The 20668-nt window shown below is 38.8% G+C and overlaps 3 protein-coding genes across 3 annotated transcripts; 2 read left to right on the top strand and 1 right to left on the bottom strand.

Moving 5' to 3' along the window:
• Positions 1-957: 957 nt before the first annotated feature.
• On the bottom strand, positions 958-1875 carry LOC112137952 (olfactory receptor 10J4-like). The gene has a single exon (XM_024260470.1). The coding sequence runs from the start codon at positions 1873-1875 to the stop codon at positions 958-960; it is 918 nt and encodes a 305-aa protein (XP_024116238.1).
• A 7063-nt stretch (positions 1876-8938) lies between these two features.
• On the top strand, positions 8939-9850 carry LOC112137953 (olfactory receptor 11A1-like). The gene has a single exon (XM_024260471.1). The coding sequence runs from the start codon at positions 8939-8941 to the stop codon at positions 9848-9850; it is 912 nt and encodes a 303-aa protein (XP_024116239.1).
• An 8571-nt stretch (positions 9851-18421) lies between these two features.
• LOC112137954 (olfactory receptor 11A1-like) lies at positions 18422-20121 on the top strand. The gene has a single exon (XM_024260472.2). The coding sequence runs from the start codon at positions 19123-19125 to the stop codon at positions 20119-20121; it is 999 nt and encodes a 332-aa protein (XP_024116240.2). The 5' UTR covers positions 18422-19122.
• Positions 20122-20668: the final 547 nt, after the last annotated feature.

Below are 20668 nucleotides of genomic sequence, written 5' to 3'. Positions count from 1 at the left end.
ATCATTGATACTTCCTTACCTCACATACTGCAATGAAGGATGGGAAATAATTACCAATCCTCATTACACCCATTATACATATTGAAAAAGCAAGCACTTATTCATAAAGTAGAAAACCTAAAACCCATTGACCAACTTCTTATACAGTCCAAATGATTAAAATTACAGGATCTTATAAATTATCAAACAGCCCAAATACTATATAAAGCATATAACAACTTATTACCATAGAATATTCAGAAACTATATACTGAGAGAAGATTCCTTTTATTGTTCCTATGGAACAATAAAATTCAAACAACCTATAATCCACACAAAAAGGACATAATTCTGTGTATCAGTATGGGGAGAAAATTTGTGGAACAATCTGGGCCTGGAACAAAGACGATGCAATAATATATACTTGTTTAAAAAGTTATAAATGTATGACATGGGAAAAATACAATAATTCCATATATATTACCAGCATTGAATATATGCAATAGTCAAAATACTGTGATAATGAAAGGAAAATGTATGTGTATATATATATCAATATTGTGATTATTATTTTAGACATATTGTACATTTTGTTCATTAAGAATATTGTAATGAACTTTAACTTGTGATTATAATTAAAAGTTGCCAGTATTGTAATGGTCTTTTTTTTTTTAAGAATAAAGGGGAAGGCTTTATTAAGCAATGCTTCTTCCTGCTTCCCTTCAAACAAGGATGTACTATATACTATTTTCATTGTCAATCATGTTATTGCATGTGACTGTAACATACAACTATATGTAAAAATAACTTGTTTGAATAAACAACAATTGAATTGAAGAAAAAAAGTCTGGGTAAGAAATGTGAAAAAACTACAATCAATGCAAATATTTATTAGTTATAACTGCAACTCTAACATTTTAACATTGGGAAAAAAAGACATAGTCATACAATAACAAAAACTTTACGAAGAATGGCAAATTAACAGTTTTGCCTAAATTTATGGAACACATTCTTTAAGTGTTTATAAATTTCTGTCATTTTCAGTCCATAAATGATTGGATTGCAAAGAGGATTATACATGATCATCTGTAGTGTCATTATAAAGCGAGCACTCTTTGAGAAATTTGACTCCAGCCTTATTATAATCATATCATAAGTAAGCAAGCAGGAAAAGTTGATTAAAACCAGCAGGTGGGGTAAACAGGTTTGAGCGGCTTTTCTCCTAACTTCTCTACAACTTTTATAAGCCACTATGAGGATCTTTGCATATGTGAAAATTACTAACAGCATGGGAAGAATAGCAATAATTAAAAGAACAACTAGAGGATAAACTACCAATGCACTTGACCTTACACAGTACAGCCTACTTATAGAGTTGTTGCAGAAAACATTACTTAAAGTATATTTGCAGAGCTTTGAGTTAGCATTTTCAACAACGGCCACAACAATTGGGCAAACAGGTACAATCCAGGCCACAAGCAAAAACACATTTACAGTTATTTTTCTCATAATCAGGGCATATTGCAAAGGGTTGCATATGGACACATATCTGTCATAAGACATGGCTGCCAACAGTAAGAATTCTGAACAACAAAATGAGTAAAACAACAGAATCTGAAAGAGACATGCTTGGTAAGAAATTATCTGTTCTTTAGATAAAAAGTCTGCCAAGAGTTTGGGGTAGATGTTTGTGCTGAAAAGAACAGAGTTGATCAACAGTGCTGCAATAAAAATGTACATAGGCTCATGAAGGTTCTTGTGAATCACAATCAGAGAAACTATCGTACAATTGCTGCAGACAATCAAAATGTAAACAGTTAACATCATAAAGAAATAGAAATACCTGTACTTTTCTATCTCCACAAAACCATCCAGACTTATGTATGTTACATTCATGTCAGTGTTCTGACATTCTGGTTTCAAAAGAAAAATAGAAATATAGACATAAAAGAGTCACAGTTTGAGGGACGCAAAAGATAGAGTAGCATTGGTCTAATCCACTACACATGCCTGCTGTCAGTCAGTGCTGCTTCTCAAACAGGAAACTGCTAAAGCTAGAGCAACTATATAACAAACTTATCCATCCTCTAAGGATCTCATTACTTCCTTCTTTTATTATTAGCAGTTGTCATGTTAACGTTGAAATTGCATGAAGGAAGATTTTTTTCTCCATTTGTGTAATCATTCGGAAGAAATGGTTAGAGCAAAGCTGCTTTCTTTTTTACTCATTCAATCACATTAATGGCTTTCTTTTAAATGGTTCTAATTAAAACTTCAACACATTTTTGAGGACAAGTATTTCTGCTGGCTGGGAATTGTTGTGATTGGAATGAAATCAAATGATTTCCATTCTGGTGTCATTATTTTGTTGTGATATAGTTTTGTGAAATGTTGTTTTTATGCATTCTTTCAGACTGAAAACATTTTCTTCTATAACATCACTTTTAAACAAACTAGGCCTGTTTCTAAATGTTTTGGAGTCTTTGCATGCAATTAAGTTACGGAAAATTTCAGGATAAGAGTATTTTCACATTGCTCTTTTATATACAGTTGTGGTCAAAAGTAGGGCTGTCAGATTTGTCGCGTTAAAAACGCATTAATCTGACGTGTGCTTGACGCCGACAATTTTTTTGACGCATTAATCGCGGACTTTCTCATACGTGCCTTTCCATACCGCGCGCGCGGGCTAAAACCGGCCGGCGCTAGGACCTGGAGAGCTCCTGCACTCTAACTCGGCTCCGGTTCGCGCACCAGCTCGCGTCCCGAGAGCTGCAGACCCCCGACGTTCCGGACAGCAAGCGCACCGGGGGACGTTTTAAATGTTTTGGAGGTTTAAGCGTGATCCAGCCCCAGCATAGCGGTCTGTCTGCCGGCATATTCATGATGAGCTCCGCTGGACACGTCGCTGCATCGAGCTGCAGCCAGAGAACGCGGCGGCAGTAACAGACTGTCAAACTATCCACAATGTATCCCGCTTTTCTCAGTCTTTAAGGTTTTAAGAAACAAAAGTTCATTGGAAATGATAAATCTATTTCATTTATTACTGCAATTCAGAAGATTAAGAAAAGATTTGGTCCTGACAAAAAATGAACATGAAAGTGTTATGGAAATTTTATTTTTAATTTTTTCTATTTTATTTTACTGAACGTTGATTGAAGTTTTGAATTTAAAATGCCCTTCACTTGCACTTGGGCTTTTGTTAGGCATTTTATGTTACAGCCTTTTATTGTTAAGAAAGTTTATCTCAATACAATGTTACAAATAAAGTATTTCTGATGAAAACTATTAATTTTTACCATTCTTGTTTTCATAATTAACGTAGAACTACTAAATTCCACGAACGACACATTTTTTTTCCTTAAAAAAAGGCCACATGTAAATTTGCGATTAATCGAGAGTTAACTCTGGAAATGCGATTAATCGCAATTAAAAATTTTAATCGCCTGACAGCTCTAGTCAAAAGCTTACACACTGTGAAGACACTGAACCCCGAATTGCCTCTGGTGGGAGGTTGGCGCCAGTGTTCGGCAGTGGAGCCACCACCAGTGTGTGAATGGGTGAATCGGTCTGTGACTCTGAAGTGCTTTGGGCCCTCGAAGGAGGGTAGAAAGAGCTATGCAAGTATACACCATTTACCATATCTACAACTCTGATTCTTCTGTGGTAGAGTGACTTGAACACAAAACAATCATGAAGTTTGGTTCTTTTAGGACTTTATTATGGGTCAACTGAAAATGTGACCCAATCTGCTGGGTCAAAAATACACATGCAGCAATACTAATTTGGGTTACCCGACCCATGGCTATTTTCAATTCAAGTAGTCACTTTTGTAGCTATCCACAAACTTTAAGGAGGCTTTTGGTTGATTTTATTTGGCCACTACTCTTGACAGAATTGCTGCTGTTCAGTTAAATTTATTAGCTTTCTGAAACTGACTTGCATCTTTAGCACCGTCCACGAGTTCTCAATGGGGTTCAGGTCAGGACTTTGGTAAGGTCCTTTTAAAACCTTAATTCTAGCCTGATTTCTCCATTTCACTCTCACTTTTGATCTGGGTTTGGGGTCATTGTCCAACTCTGCCCAAGACCCAACGATCAAGCTGATGATTTTAGTTTACCTTAAAGAATTTTAGGGTAATTCTGTTTTTTTTTTAATTATATAATCAACCCAGTCTCAGTAAAATGCGTACATATGCCACGATTTGGGAAATACCGTGTATAATATACGCCAAAAACGGCTTTTGCGTGCATATAATACGCGCGGTCCTAAACGTGTTAAAGTCTGTTTTCCACGTTTGACACGTCCCCTGGTGGAGCCGTGAGCATCACAGACAGCCCCACAAACGAACAATTTGCTTTTCTAACCCTAACCATAACCGTAATCCTAACCTTAACCAGGAACGACGTCATTTAGAAAAGAGCCGGAGGATTTCTGACCACATGATCAAAACGAAACCTAAAAAGTCGTGTTTATTGTACGCCGTCGGAACCCATTCTCTACCATTGCGTATCATATGCATGCAAAAACCGTGTTTGGCGTATATTATACACGGTATTTCAGAGTGCAAAGTCGTGGAATATGTACGCATTTTACTGAGAGTGGGTTGTATATAATATACTCTCTGTAAAGCACTATTTCTATTGGTATCAAAAAAGAAGAAAAATGCCCACAGCACAATACTACAACCCCTATGCTTGAATGCTTGACCGTAGGCATAATGTTCTTGGGGTTAAAGGCCTCACCTTTTCTCCTCCAAACATATTGCTGGCCACTGTGGCCAAAGAGCTTAATTTTTGTTTTGTCTGACATCAGAACTGTCCTCAAGAAGGTCTGATCTGTGTTCATGTGATCAGCAGGAAACTTTTGGCAAGCCTTGAAGTGCCACTTTTGGGGCAAGGGGTTCCTTCTTGTTCTGCACCTTCTCAGTCCATAGCAATGCAAAACACGCTTGACTGTGGGCACTCACAATGGTGTTAGATCAGTTTCTATTTCTTGTCAAATCTGCTTTTTTGTGGTTCTTGGTAGAGTCTTTACTCTGACCATTGTTCTCTCAACAGTAGGTGATTTAAATGGCCTCAGAGAATTCACCAACAGAAGTCACTCATTATTACTCACAAGAAGTTAAGAAGTCAAAATATGAAGCTTATTTTGTTGAAGAAACTCTCTAAAAAAACAAAATTGCTAATTCATGTTGCTGTATGTATATTTTAGACCCATCAGTCACATTTTCAGTCAACCCATAATAAAGTCAAAAGAACCAAGCTTCATGATGTAAAAGTATCTGCCCCAATCTCTCTATCGGAGAAAAATCAGAGTTGTAGAAATAACTAGAAACTCAAGACAGCCATGACATTGTGATCTTTACAAGTGTATGTAAACTTTGACCTCAACTGTATGTGTGACTTTAACTCCCGAAGAAACTGGTAGTGAGGAGGGATTATCCATCCATTATACATGTCTATGGTTTAACAACATGAAGCAGGAATATATATATATTTTTTATAATTTTATAATTTTTGATTTTGCAATGATATTTGAAAAATACTTTTTTTTAAGCACTTGAGTCAATCCTGTAGGACAATGTATAATGGCACAATAGAATCACTAAAAGCATGTATATGAATGCAGAGGGCTTGAATTTCGCTGTTGGTATCGCGCACATTAAAATAAATCCCACAAACTCTCATAATGCAGGAAATTCCCACATACAATTAATGTGTAAAAATCTGCAAGTTTGCATTGCAACTGCAAAATCAGAAACAAAGAGTAGGACTGAAACGACAGTTTTACAGAGTAAGGTTAGCCCACTTGTTTCTCGGAGAGCGCAGATGAAAAGATCTGAGGCAGAGAGAGAGGTCAGTCCCGTCTGCGCACCAGAGGAGCACACTCCCCCCCCACGACACGTGCACAGACACAATCTCTAATCACCACCGTGTGGCGTTCTATTTTGGTTGATGAAGCAGCGGGACATGAGGCGATTTTTAACAGAATCCAGACAGAACTGGAGGAAAAAGCTCCATTTGGATACATCCACAAGAAAATAAATAAAAATCACTCATAAGATTTACTTGAAAAAAACTCTCACTACAATTTTGTTGTTTGGTAAATGTTACTCATTTTTTAGACATGCAAACCACTGGCAGATAATATTAAAAGGTCATGGGATAAGATGAGTGTCATACCTAAATTATATTAAATATTTTGATGCTCATGTGCACACGTACACACACATTCCATAACATGGCATACACACAACATAGCATATCTATAAATGCAAATTTACAGTTCTATATAAGACTTCCTGCCATGCATCACTCCGGCCAGGACCTCCTCATGCACACAGACATGAAAAAATGGGACTGCATGTCCAACAAATAAATAAATCATCCACGATGCCCATGTTCAAAAAGAAGTAATGAGCAGGTACATTTGTTGACTGTATGTGTACTTGATTACACTGAATGCTGCAGTAATTACACTTTTTAAAGGGGCCATACAATGATTTTCTCAAGCCTTTGAGAGTAAACTATATCCATATATATGATCATATATTACCTTTGATAAAATACAAATTATTTATAAAATATTAGCTATTTTTGTGAGTTTTTTTTCCTACCCGGAAGCTAAACATCCTTAGGATCCGGCACCTGTTGTGTGTTTCATGAGATCATCCTTATGGCAGCGAGTCTTCTTTTCTCCCACATAAACAAATATCTAAACTTTTTCAAAGAAGGATGCACATACAATTGATCTGCCTAGCCCCCCCAACACTACACTGGTTCACAACACAAATACACTCGACGCCCATGCCCAATCAGGGGGATGGGGGAGTGTCGTCTTAAAGGAGCCCCGCAGCTAAATCAACAAACATCAGTTTGACAAGACACAATTGGGAAGATATATCGTATTGTGGATCTAAAATGAAAGTTTTTTTTGCTGATCACCACTAGCTCTGTGGATAAATTAGATGATTGTATTATTCTGGGGGCGGAGCTTCCTGAAAGGGAGTGTCTCACTCTGTGACATCAGTACACGAGAACTAGCTCATTTTAATGTATGGGAGGGGTTGCTGCTGAGAGCGCGGGTTTTTAGAGGATTACTCAGAAATGCGTGAGCAAATAAAAGATAACACTTTGGGGATCTTTATAGAGAGGAATGAACAGTATAGTATACTTACAAGCTCAAAAAGTAGTTTTTTTTTCATATGGCCGCTTTAAATAAAAACGGACTGTTTGAAACTTCTTTATACAAGTTCTACGTTGTTTAAAATACTGCCTCTGTGTTAAAAACCATATTACACACTACTCATTACATACACTACTCAGACTTTTTTGGCATGTGAACTACTTTGTACACACACACACACACACATATATATATATATATATATATATCTATCTTTGAGGCTTAAAATGAAAGAAATATTGTCAGGTAAAAAGTATAAAAAGGTACATACATTAGCATAAATGTATATGTTTGGTGCATATTATATATAAATAAATATATATATATATATAATATGTATATATTTCAAAGTTGACAATTTCTTATATGTCTTTAGTCAAAAATAAAGATATAGATATATATGTGCCTTGTTTATGTACTCGCGACTCAAAAACTTAGTAAGAGTACACAAATCTCTGTGAGGAGATAGTTTTGCTGTATGTAATATTTGTAGTAGTACATAATTAGAATGGATACAGTTTTATTATGAAAACAGAAAGCAGTTACTGTTTTGTTTCATGCTCTGATGTAAACCTCATATTGGAAGAGGGAGCAAGACATTTCCAGTTCACGGCTAGCTTAACCGTGATTGAGCGAACGGTGGCCCGTGGCCTTTGGGCAGGGCTCAAGAAGCTTGTACTTCTAAAATACTGCAGCAAATTACACACATGCACTCATGTGTTAGCTTTGCAGATTAAAAACTCAATAATAATTCTGTTATTCTGTAAATTCTCTCAAATGATAACAAAAACAAGAATTATATCTTACTTAAATGTAATCATTTTGAATTAAAACAACACTTAAACTTTAGTTAAGTTAAACATTATACTTCAACATTATCTGCATATCATAGTGTAAATGTTATGAGGATTCATTAAATATATGTCATTGGACAAAAAGTAGTTTTTTTTTCAGTGTGCCCAGATTACTTGGAGGGGAAATGCAGAACTCAGACTCAAAACCTTGATTTTTGTGGTTTTGTGTTTTTACATAAGTTATTCTGTTATAATGTGTTATAACTTCACATATGCCTGATCTGTGTTTATAAAGTCCTCCAAAAGCCCATCATTATTGTAGCACTGTCATTGGACTGCTGTTTTCAGCACCACCAAAATACCAAAGCACCAAAGCTTTTGATAGACATCCAGTCTGAGGAGAAAATCCTTTCATAATCTGCCTGCTTTTTTCAGTTTTCGTGCTTTATTGTGGATCTACTGCTTCAGTCTGCTTCTTTTAGTTTTTCCAAACATGGATCTTTTATATTACAAAAGCAAATGTTGTTTTCAAATTACATTTATAACATGCATGCTAACATGGTGATCCATTGTATCTTTTCCAAAGAGTTCAAGCTAAGTACAAAGCATATTAGTTGTTGTTCAGAAAAGATTAAAAAACAAGTACACAAATTATGAAATTTGTCTTTTCGGCCTGTTAGAGATCACTAGTAGGATTTTACAAATGATACAAAAATAAGAAGAGCACAAACAAATTTTACTTAAATTTAAAACACATCGAAGGGTTGGGAAGGACTCCAGAGAGTAGATCCTGTGAGGGTTAGCCTTGCTCAATAAATACGATTTCCACAGATTCAGCCCGTTCAGTCTGTAGTTGTAGATGAGAATCCACCAGTGGTGTAAGGAGTTTTTACAGTAATGAAAGAGTCTGCCGAACGTCTCTGAGACTGTGAGATTATTTACAGTTAGAGCTTCTGATTGATGAATTTTAGAAGGTTTTAATGGATAAAAGTCTAAATATAACCCACTTTACTCTGAGTGGATATGTGGAACTCAGCAAATATAGATATCTTTGTTTTTTTGTCATGTTTGCAGTTTATATTTTGATAATGTGTGGTAACTCTGCGATTGTTTACATCATCTGCAGTCACAGAGACCTCCATAAACCCATGTACGTTTTCATTGCTGCACTGTTACTGAACTGTTTCACTTATAGCACCACTGTTTATCCCAAACTTTTGATAGACTTCCTGTCTGAAGAGCAAACCATCTCTTATTCTGCCTGCCTCCTGCAGTTTTTCACGTTTTACTCTGTTGGTGGTTCAGAGTTTTTACTGCTTGCAGCCATGGCCTACGACAGATATGTGTCTATATGTAAACCTCTGAGATACGCAGCTATCATGACCAAAAAAATTGTGACAGCTTTGCTCATTTTAGCATGGACTGTTCCTCCTCTTCACTTTTCAATTCTGACAATACTAAATGCTGAAGCTAAAATCTGCAAATATGATATAAATGGGATATTTTGTAACAATACCTTTTACAAACTTCACTGTTTGAGCTCAAGATTGGTGACTGTGATTGGTGTAGTAGCTTTAGTAGATCTTGTGATCCTTCCTATGCTCTTTACAGTTTTTACATATGCAAAGATATTTATCATTTCCTATCAAAGCTGTAAAGAGTTCAGAAGAAAGGCTGCAGAGACCTGTTTCCCTCACCTGCTGGTTTTAGTTAGTTTCTCCTGCTTGGTTTTGTATGATGTTATTATAGCTCGAGTGGATTCAGATATTCCAAAAATTGCACGATTAATTATGACATTGCAGGCATTCATATATCATCCTTTATTGAATCCTTTCATTTATGGGCTTAAAATGAAAGAAATATCTAAACACTTAAAAAGGTGTCTACGTTAAGCTAAATGTTTTGTGTGATGTGTTGTTTCAATCTCTTTAAATATTTTGATTCGACTATGTATTGTACATATTTTAAAAGAAAATATTTTACAAACATTTGTTTACAGTACAATCTTTCATCGCATAAAATCCTTGTATGAAAAAAAACATTTGTATTTTAAACATTCCATAGTTGCAATGGCACATTTCTTAAATTAATTCTGGCAAGTCATACATAAAACATGGATGGTATTAGAAAGTGAGGTGCACCTGAAGCTTCACACGGGATGTGTGAGGTTAGCCCCTGCCAACCTCTGTGTGTTCGTTGATGAGGAAGAAAGTGGTCAAAAGACTCAACTGGAATTTAGTCAGTTTATTAAAAGTTGGATCAGACATGTGCAGAAATCTCTGGGTCTCGGGGCATGCAAAGACAAAGAGTAATAAAACAACATCGGTTAAAAACTTTTAAGGCAGGCTTTATTTGGCTCCAGGCCGATGATCTGTCAGGAAAGGGGAAAGCCCCCATGACCTTAGCACCTTGTATGGTCATCTTCACCAAATCTAAAGCTTGAGTGGTGTCAGAAGAACAAACCACTGTCCACACAAGATGTCTAGTGTCTCTTTTCTTTTATGTTGGTTTTTGCAAATCATCCATTTTTTCCAAGGAAAAGTATGGCAGGAAACAAGCCACAGTGCTGAATCATCAAGCCATACAAACAGGAGGCCCCATTTTGAGAAGAGGTCCTCATTTATAGGTGGCTAGCCCCACCCCTTCACCAAACCAACCCAATTACTAATCAAAAAATTAAACACATATAAGAAACAAAGTGTATTTTACTTTTAAGAAATTAAACATAATAAAACAAAAATATGTCTCCCATTAAACATCAATTCCCAAATAGAAAATACAAAGAAAACATTTTTAATTCTAAAGAGGCCTGTCAAAGGAAACCAAAAATCACTGGACTTCCTGAAACAGGAAGTGCTCCAAAATAAAACAAGAAGTGAACAAATAAACCACAAAACAACCAAAATCCAGTGATTACCATTAAACCAAACAAAGTGAAATGCAACAGATGGTTAAGCAGAACAGTGTGTGCACCCACTGAAGCAATTTCATACAAATCACTTTGTTAAAAACCCTACTCAGGGACAGACATGTGCTCTGTCACATTACTTTCCCCCTCTCAGAGCGCTGCCACTGTGGGAAATCTAGATTAGTAGTCAGCCAAGGTGTTGAATCGGCCAGGCTTGCGGCGTATGCTGAAACTGAAAGGTTGTAAGGCAAGGTACCATCTCATAATCCTGGAGTTATGATCCTTCATGGTATTGATCCATTGTAGCGCTCTGTGATCTGACTCCAGATCAAATTGTCTTCCCAGGAGATAATATCTCAAACTGTCCAACGACCATTTGAGTGCCACAGCTTCTTTTTCAACAGTCAAGTACCTGGTTTCCCTTGGCAGTAGCTTACGACTCAGATACAGTAAAGGTCTTTCTTTGTCTCCAGTCTTCTGAGCCAGAACTTGCACCAAAATCGTTTCTGGAAGTCTGGACTGCATAAAACTGGAGAAGAGCACATGGCATTCTTCAAGGCATGACTCCTCACAATGAACTGACCATCGTATTGGATTTGGTGATAATTTGCGGGTGAGATTTGTAAGAGGTGTTGCCATGGTTGCAAAATGTGGGATGAATCTGCTGTACCAACCAATGAGTCCAAGAAAAGACCTCAGCTGTTTCTTGGTGCGGGGTTGTTCGGTCTTCTGTATTGCTTCCACCTTATCAACCATGGGGCGAATGTTGCAGCCGCCCAGATGAAATCAAAGGTATTGGGTCTCCGTCTTCACCCACTCGCCTTTCTGTGGATTGTTTGTCCTGCCTTTTCAATGTTTGTGAGAATATTTTTAAGATGAGTCATGTGATCTTCCCATGAATGGCTAAAAATCACTACACCATCTAAATAGGCAGAACAGTAAATTTCACAGCCCCTCAGAAGTGTGTCCATCAGTCTTTGAAAAGTGTGGGTGCCCCATGGAGCCCGAATGGTATCACTGTGAATTGATACAAACTCACTGGCGTTCGAAAAGCAGTGTATTGCCTGGAGCCCGCTTCCAATAGAATCTGCCAATAGCCCTTACACAGGTCTAATGTGGTCAGATAGTGGGCTTTTCCAATACGCTTCACCAGGTCATCAATACGAGGCATGGGGTATGCATCAAAGCGGGACACAGCATTCACCCTTCTGTGGGGTCCGAACACTTGTTCTTCTAAAATCGATGCAGAGACGCTGGGACCCATCCTTCTTCGGAACCATCACCACCGGACTGGACTATTCGCTTTCAGATGGCTCAATGACCCCCAAGTCTATCATTTTCTTGATTTCCTCCCTAAGAGAATGCCTCAGACACTCAGGGATCCTGTAGGGCCGTTGGCAAATGTGCACCGGATCTTTTAGGTGGATGGTATGTTGAGCTAGCGAAGTCCTCCCTGGTCCATCTTTAAACAGGACAGGAACTTGTCTCAGTAGATCCATACACTCCTGTTTCTGCTGAGGTGAAAGATGGTCAAATTCAGGCTGCATAGAAGAGGAAACATCTGGCACACAGGTAATAGGTTCATCACCATCATCATGTACTTTACACACAAGTAATTTTTGTTGAGATGGTGGTTGCTCACAGTCTTTCCACTCTTTCAGCAGGTTTATGTGATAAATCTGACTCTGTTTCCCTTTCTCTGGGTGTGCTATTTCATATGTTACTGGTCCAGCCTGTCTAATCACTTGATATGGGCCCTGCCATTTACCCAAAAGCTTGTTTGCTGTCAGCGGTAAAAGTATCAAAACTATTTTACCTGGTTCCAACTCACGCTGATGAGCTTTCTTGTCATACCAGGATTTTTGATCCTTTTGGGCTTTCGTGAGGTTCTGTTGGGCCAGTTCTCTGTATGTTTCCAAACGATTCCTCATCTGGAGTACATAGGGCAGGATTCCCTCCGATGCTGGTTTCTTGCTTGCTTCCCATTCTTTTCTGAGCAGATCTAAGGGACCCTGAACTGGCCACTCATACAGGAGCTCAAATGGGGAGAAACCTGTGGAAGCCTGGCGAACCTCCCTGTATGCAAATAAGAGAAAAGTCAACCATTTATCCCAGTCACATCCAGTATCTGAAACAAATTTACGCAACATCTGCTTGAGACTCTGGTTAAATCTCTCTACCAGTCCATCAGTTTGTGGATGATACGGCGTGGTCCGGATGCCTTTGATGCCTAGTTCTTTATGCAGTTATAACGTCAGGTTTGAGGTGAAGTTGGTTCCTTGATCAGTCAGGATTTCGTTCGGCACTTCTACATGAGAAAAGAGCTGAACAAGAGCATTTATTATTGCTTTCGTTTTGATGTTGTGTAATGGGAAAGCTTCTGGGAAACGGGTTGCATAATCACAGATGACCAGAATATATTTGTCTCCAGAACTGCTTTTCTCCAGTGGCCCTACAATGTCCATGGCAATGCGCTGGAAAGGGGTACTTATGACTGGCATAGGATGTAGCGGTGCACGTTTAACTTTACTCAAACTTGTTAACTGATATTGAGGACATGATGCACAAAACTGTCTTACATCTTTAAACATAGCTGGCCAGTAAAAGCGCTTGGCTAAACTTGCATACTTTTTTTTTATAACCCAGGTGTCCTGCCCATGGGACAGTGTGAGCTAGGTGCAAAACTTTAGATCTGCATCCAGTAAATGGTAAATGGCGTATACTTGTATAGCGCTTTCTACCCTCCTTCGAGGGCCCAAAGTGCTTAACAGTCACAGACCCATTCGCCCATTCACACACACATTCATACACTCATACACAGTAGGCACTACTAGCCGCTTACCAGTCTCCCCCTGAATGTACAAAATTCCATTTTCAAGTATACATTTTGTATCTGTAGAGACATTGTCAATTTCATTTTCTACCTGATTGTACAAAACAGCCAAAGTAGCATCAGCCATCTGCAAATGTCTAATATCATTTGGTATTTCCCACACAAAGTTCTGACATTCAGGTTTCTGTTCAAGAGTTTCAAAAGACCCTCTCTGTTTTTCATGACGGCGTTGGCGCCGTGATTTATTTTGGCCTTTATATCCACCCTCACAAAGATCACTATGAGGATCTAGAAGAGGTTCTAACCCAGCATTAACTTGAGATCTTGTGACTACAGCAGCAACATTGGTTTGTCTTTTTTCCTTGAGTAACTCCCACAAAAGGGGACAATCCCTCCCAATAACACAATCAACTGACATATTTTCCAACACTGCAACTTGCAAAAGAAATGCGTGGTTATCCAGATCAAAAGTTATTTCAGCAGTGGGATACACTTTATAATCTCAATGGACACATTCAATCACAGTTTTGTTTTTGTAATCAAGAACATGGTCTGGTAAATAACATTTCTTCACCAAAGACTTAGAACTGCCACTATCTAACAAAGCAGTTAAAGAAACACCATTAACAGTCACTGGGTAAAATGAAGCAGGATCAGAACATGGATGTTGCAACTTAGTAACACTTTTCTGTGGCACACAGCAATAACCAGACATTTTTGGCTTTTTAAGAGGACATACAGAAGCTTTATGTCCAGGTTGTTGAGAATAATAGCAAATTAAAGTCTGTCCTCTATTGTCACCTTGAGATAGAGTTTTACTCACGCCAACGCTGGTTCTCTGAGCTTCTGGTCTTTTGTCAGCTGGCCGCCGCCCATCTCCAAGGGTGTGAAGAAAAACCCGCTGCTGTGTCCGTGGGCCAGCTGTCCAGTGAGCATTAATGTACTGCGTTGCAAGTTTAGCTCCTTCACCCATGTACGTACGTCAGGGGTTAAGGTGCGAAGAAACTGTTCCAAGATGATAATTTCTCCAATATCTTCTACATCCCGTTGGTCAGGCCTTATCCCTTAAGACGATGATAGGTCTCTGTAGGCGATTCTCCTGGTGTCTCGGAAACGTTGTCTGTAGGTTTCAGCTGAAATATTAAATTTGACCAATAAGGCCACCTTGATATCAAGATAAGAGTCTGAGAGGTCTTCATCCATAGTGGAATAAGCTGCGAGAGCTTTCCCTGTAAGCAAAGGTACAAGTCTGTATGCCCATTCAGTATCTGCCCAACCCCAAGTCTTTGCAATCCTCTCAAAACGAAGCAAAAAATTCTCAATGTCTTCCTCAGGCTGATATGGGAGCATCTTGGGGTCCTTACGTTGAAAGAGTGGTGGTTGCACTGTGGAGGGTACAGCAGTCATCTCCATGCTAACTTCATCATTAGCACTCCGATGACTAGGTGACGCTGGAGTTGGGAGAGGCAACAAGGAGACCTCACTTCTAGCTGAGCGTGGAGAGTCACTCACGTCTGTTGCAGGTTGATTCTGGGACTGGAGAACTGTCCTCAGGTTCTTCAGTTCAGCCAACAACCCCTCTTCTCTGGTCTGCTGCGCTCCAAGGAACTGCTGGAGCATTTCCACCATCGTAGGCTGTTCCACATCTCCACTCGGGCCGGGACGCTCTGCTGATGGGTCGTCGTCATCTTCAGTTTCCCAGTCTGCTTCCACTTTTTCATGCTTCATCGCTTGACTTCTGGTTTGCATTGTGGAACGTGATTGGCCTTTCTTTGGGCCTTTGCGGCTTGCCATCTTCGGCCTCCTCCCAAGACACTGGCAATCCCACTTCTGACACCATATGTCAGAAGAACAAACCACTGTCCACACAAGATGTCTAGTGTCTCTTTTCTTTTATGTTGGTTTTTGCAAATCATCCATTTCTTTCCAAAAGAAAGGTTAAAGAGAGGAGTTTAGACAAAGTAGATGGTAACATAGGAAAGTAACAACATAAAACAACCAGGTGTAAAAAGCAATCTCAAATGGGCGTGGCCTGTCTATACACACACGCAGTAGTTACAAACACACCTGTTGGCTAAAATAGTCTTCAGATTTAACACTGTCAGAATGTACACAATACAACTGCAGTTCACACACGCACTTCAGCATATAAACCCACACATGTAAAGCCTTTCATTCTGTCACGCAGACAATTAGTGTAAAGGTGAGCTGACACCTGTGCTCAGGTGAGTGTTTATTTATGCTGAGATGAATGATGATGGAATGTTGAAAGGGGGAGAGTGCCCAGCCATCCCCACCCCAAAGCCCCTCCGCCGAGCCAGTAGCAGCAGCCAGGACTCCTCTACACCCGCCACCAGGACCGCGGTAGAGTACCGGATGGCCCCACCCCTGGAGAGCCCCCCAATCCCAGACGGAGAGCCCCCACCACCAAGGAGTACCAAGCATCCCCCTGCCCCAGCCCAGGTACGAGCCAGGGCCCCCAAGGAAGACCCGCCCCCACACTCCAGACAACCGGCCGTCCCTGCCGCGAGAGGCCAGGGAGGGAGCGAGACAGGGGCCGCCGACCCCCACCCATGAGAGGCTTTTTTTTTCTTTCGGCTAAAAACTAATCATAATTAAAAGATCACTGGGAACAATTTTACAATAGACAACATATATGGTTGGAGTGGGACTTTAAAAAGCCTATATTGCAAATGAACAAGCAGGCCCCCTCTCCATTAATGAAATTATGATTTGTTGTATTGGAGATGTCAGCAGAGTCAACGTTGACAAAAAAGAAAAGTGCATCTTAGTCGTAATGGGCAGAATATTTTGGATTTGCTTTGTTTGAAAGACTGCTGTGTATACTTTATGCTGTGAAAATGTTGTATGGTGAGCATCTAGTAGCAGTCGGTATTTTGAGACTAAGGACAGCAAGACTTTTAAAGACAAAGCACATAAAACAGAGTCAATCAAATCTGCTGTGTCAAAAGTTGCCAGAAACATTTTGTCAATTCTAAAAATACAGAATTAAATGCAAGTTATTGCATTTCAAATTGCATTGCAAAGCATGGAAAACCATTCAATGATGGTGAATTCATTAAGGCAGCTTTTTATTTAGTTGCACAGATTCCCTCTATGGAACCTTGCCATATAAAGAAACGATAAAAACTCAAACAAAAGACATCCCAATATCTACCAGAAGCGTACAGCAATGTATTACTGAACACTCTGAGGTTTACTTGCAACTCAAAGTAACAAGTAGTGCAGTGGATAACTGCATATTTCCTTAAAAAAAAAAAAAAAAATCACCCAGCAAGTGAAACAAACATCACATTTAGCAAAAAATACTCCTTACAGTCCTGTCTTTCTAAAGAGGGCATTGGGCACACAAAAATATTAAAATGGAGGCCATTTTCCAAAATGGCCACTGGTGATTGACAAATTTAGGTACTTCTAGTAATATGTTTGCATGTATTTGCTCTTTAAGCATTTTTCTGCCCTTGTACGCTCATTTTATGAAACATAATATTTCAGTTACCATCACAATGTGATATAACTTCAACCATAGTTGTCAAAATGGCTGCCACACAATGAAAACACTTACATTTCTTTGACAAATATAGTCGAACAAAATAATAACAATTTAAGCATGTGGATCTTGGCTTGTGTAATTTATATTCCATAGAACATATCTTTGTGACAATAACATAATAATTGTACATGGGTCTGCTCTAGTCCCATACATTGCCACCAAAGGGAGGTACAATCTTTGAGAGCAATCCACTATTGGAATTCCTGTCAGTGATATAGCACTACAGTAACAAGCACAAGGTCACACATTTTGTCTTTGATGTATACACCACATCATGTCTCAAAGCTGACTCCAGGCTCCAACGTGGCCAGAGAGGGAGGTGCAAGGTGACAAACAAGACACCATCCCATCCAAGTGGTCCAATTTCCTCAGAAGCAATGACAACAAAACAGAGTTGTTCCAATTCCTGGCAGACAACGGTTGCCTAGATGTCTGCAGCAAACCTGATTAATGTCAAAAAGCATCTGCTGTCTTCAGCACCTACGAGACTGGCCATCAAGGACTGGACAAGCTCTTATAAGGAAGCTGCATGCAAAGAATGCAGCTTCATGTGAGCAAGGCCACTGTTGTCATTATTCAAAAGTGTCACACACTTCAGAGTTTGGGATTGGGGTATCTATGGGTGGCATGTGTGATGGATGACATGTGTCAACATGTGAGCTAGGAAACGATCTCTAGCATCTGGTCCTTTGATGTCTTCACAGGCTGTGACAATGTGTCAGTCTTCAGGAACAAGGACAAGAAGACGGCTTGGAAAACATGGGACATCTGTCCTGAGACCCCCCCCCCCCTGTATTCTTCAAACTGAGTCAGTACCCTCTCACAGTAGAAGAAGGTGACTTGCAGATATATGGAGTATTAAAAACCTAGCGGAAAAACATAGCTGCTGGAGGACCAACATTGTCACTGTTATTGATAGCTTTGCATTTGCTGTAGTCACACTACCATGACACAAAGCTACACAATCGTTCTACACCCTGCATACGCTGTAACGATCACACTTTGAGTGGAAACGCTTGCCATAATTGCCTGGACCATTCTAAACCGTAACATACCACTCAGTACAAATTAGGCTATACATTAATGTTGGTTGTCACAACAGAAAAAACTCCAAATTCAAAGGTCTCATTTGACCAATTTCTGCAGGATGAAAACAGAAAACAATAATGGATCACAGCAGTTAAACAAGAAGGGTGGCAGCATACAGATGTCAGCGGATTCTTTAGTGAACATTGTCTCAGATAGGGCAGTGGTTACACATTTTATTTATTTTAAAAGTGATGCACATTTAGAAAAGGGTATACCTATCGGGTATTATCCGGTACCTTTTGAAATGGTGCCAGCTGGAACCCGTTTTTACTTTTTTTTTTTGCTTTTAACAATAATCAAATTACAGAAAATGTGCAGACTTTTGCTAAAAACTTCTAAATGTGGGGAATGTGCAGAAGCAGCATCACATGTTACAGCAGACAGAGCCTGAATGTATATGAGCTATTTGCTTCTCTCTGTCAGCCTAAGTTATCTTGACTTGAACCATTCATCTATCCATTTTCTTAAGCTTTATCCCTTTCTTGGGGTTACCAGAGCCATAACCCTTTACTTAAAAAACATTTAATTAATTGCAATTGGAATAATTTTGAAGTAAGACTTTATACATATTTCCCAATATAAACTATTACATAAAACTACTAATTATGCTTAAACGTATCAAAGGGTTGGGAAGCACTCCAGAGAGTAGATCCTGTGAGAGTTAGCCTTGCTCAATAAAAAAAGATTTCCGCACATTCAGCCTGTTCAGTCTGTAGTTGTAGATGAGAATCCACCAGTGGTGTAAGGAGTTGTGACGGTAATGAAAAGGAGTCTGCTGAACGTCTGTGAGACTGTGGGATTTTTTACAGTTTTAGAGCTTCTGATTGATGAATTTCAAAAGGTTTTCATGGATAACAGTTTAAATCTTACCCACATTACTCTGAGTGGATATGTGGAAATTAGCAAATACAGATATCTTTATTTTTTCATAATGTTTGCAGTTTATGTTTTGATAATATGCAGTAATTCTGCGATTGTTTACATCATCTGCAGTCACAGAGACCTCCATAAACCCATGTACGTTTTCATTGCTGCACTGTTACTGAACTGTTTCACTTATAGCACCACTGTTTATCCCAAACTTTTGATAGACTTCCTGTCTGAAGAGCAAACCATCTCTTATTCTGCCTGCCTCCTGCAGTTTTTCACGTTTTACTCTGTTGGTGGTTCAGAGTTTTTACTGCTTGCAGCCATGGCCTACGACAGATATGTGTCTATATGTAAACCTCTGAGATACGCAGCTATCATGACCAAAAAAATTGTGACAGCTTTGCTCATTTTAGCATGGACTGTTCCTCCTCTACATATTTCAGTTTTGACAATACTAAATGCTGAAGCTAAAATCTGCAAGTATGATCTTAATGGAATATTTTGTAACAACACAATGTACAAAATTTACTGTTTGAGCTCGAGGTCTGTGACTGTGATTGGTGTAGTAGCTTTAGTAGATCTTGTGATCCTTCCTATGCTCTTTACAGTTTTTACATATGCAAAGATATTTATCATTTCCTATCAAAGCTGTAAAGAGTTCAGAAGAAAGGCTGCAGAGACCTGTTTCCCTCACCTGCTGGTTTTAGTTAGTTTCTCCTGCTTGGTTTTGTATGATGTTATTATAGCTCGAGTGGATTCAGATATTCCAAAAATTGCACGATTAATTATGACATTGCAAATAATTCTCTATCATCCTTTATTTAACCCATTCATTTATGGGCTCAAAATGAAAGAAATATCTAAACACTTAAAAAGGTGTCTACGTTGAGCTAAATGTTTTTTTGTGATGTTTTATTTCAAGTGTGTTACTACTGTTCAATTAAACCTTTGTATTGTGAATAACTCAAAAGAAAATCTTCATCCAAACATTTAAATTCGCAAATAAATTACCATCTTTCATTGCATAACATCCTAAAGAGATTTCGTTTCTGTGTTTTTTTTAACTCCAAAATTTTACATTTTACAGGCAATTCATTTAAGTTTTAAAGTTTTACAGAATAAGGAGGAAAAGAGGTTAAAAACTGACACACAAGTCGGAAACATATTTTTATATCATTAGTGGTTCTTCAATCATCCTTAAAGTTGGTTACCTCAGTTGTTAATGTGTGTTTTTTAATTTGTGAATTGTATGCGCTAAGTAAATTGCAGTTGTTCAGAACACCAAAAACTCATTCTAATTAGTTGTACTGACCACTAAAATGCTGGTTTTAGGCCAAAATTTAGTCTAATACGGGCATAAGCATTGACAACACATGCTCATTCCTAGGCTGCACGATGGTGCAGTGGTTGGCGCTCTTGCCTCACAGCAAGAAGGC

This window comes from Oryzias melastigma, linkage group LG21 (genome assembly GCF_002922805.2).
Source record: "Oryzias melastigma strain HK-1 linkage group LG21, ASM292280v2, whole genome shotgun sequence".
NCBI classification, from domain to species: domain Eukaryota; kingdom Metazoa; phylum Chordata; class Actinopteri; order Beloniformes; family Adrianichthyidae; genus Oryzias; species Oryzias melastigma.
This window is presented reverse-complemented; position numbering and strand designations above follow the sequence as displayed.

Coding starts and splice junctions, on each gene's coding strand:
- LOC112137952 (XM_024260470.1), bottom strand. CDS start 1,875: ATGAATGTAACATACATAAGTCTGGATGGTTTTGTGGAGATAGAAAAG.
- LOC112137953 (XM_024260471.1), top strand. CDS start 8,939: ATGGATAAAAGTCTAAATATAACCCACTTTACTCTGAGTGGATATGTG.
- LOC112137954 (XM_024260472.2), top strand. CDS start 19,123: ATGAAAAGGAGTCTGCTGAACGTCTGTGAGACTGTGGGATTTTTTACA.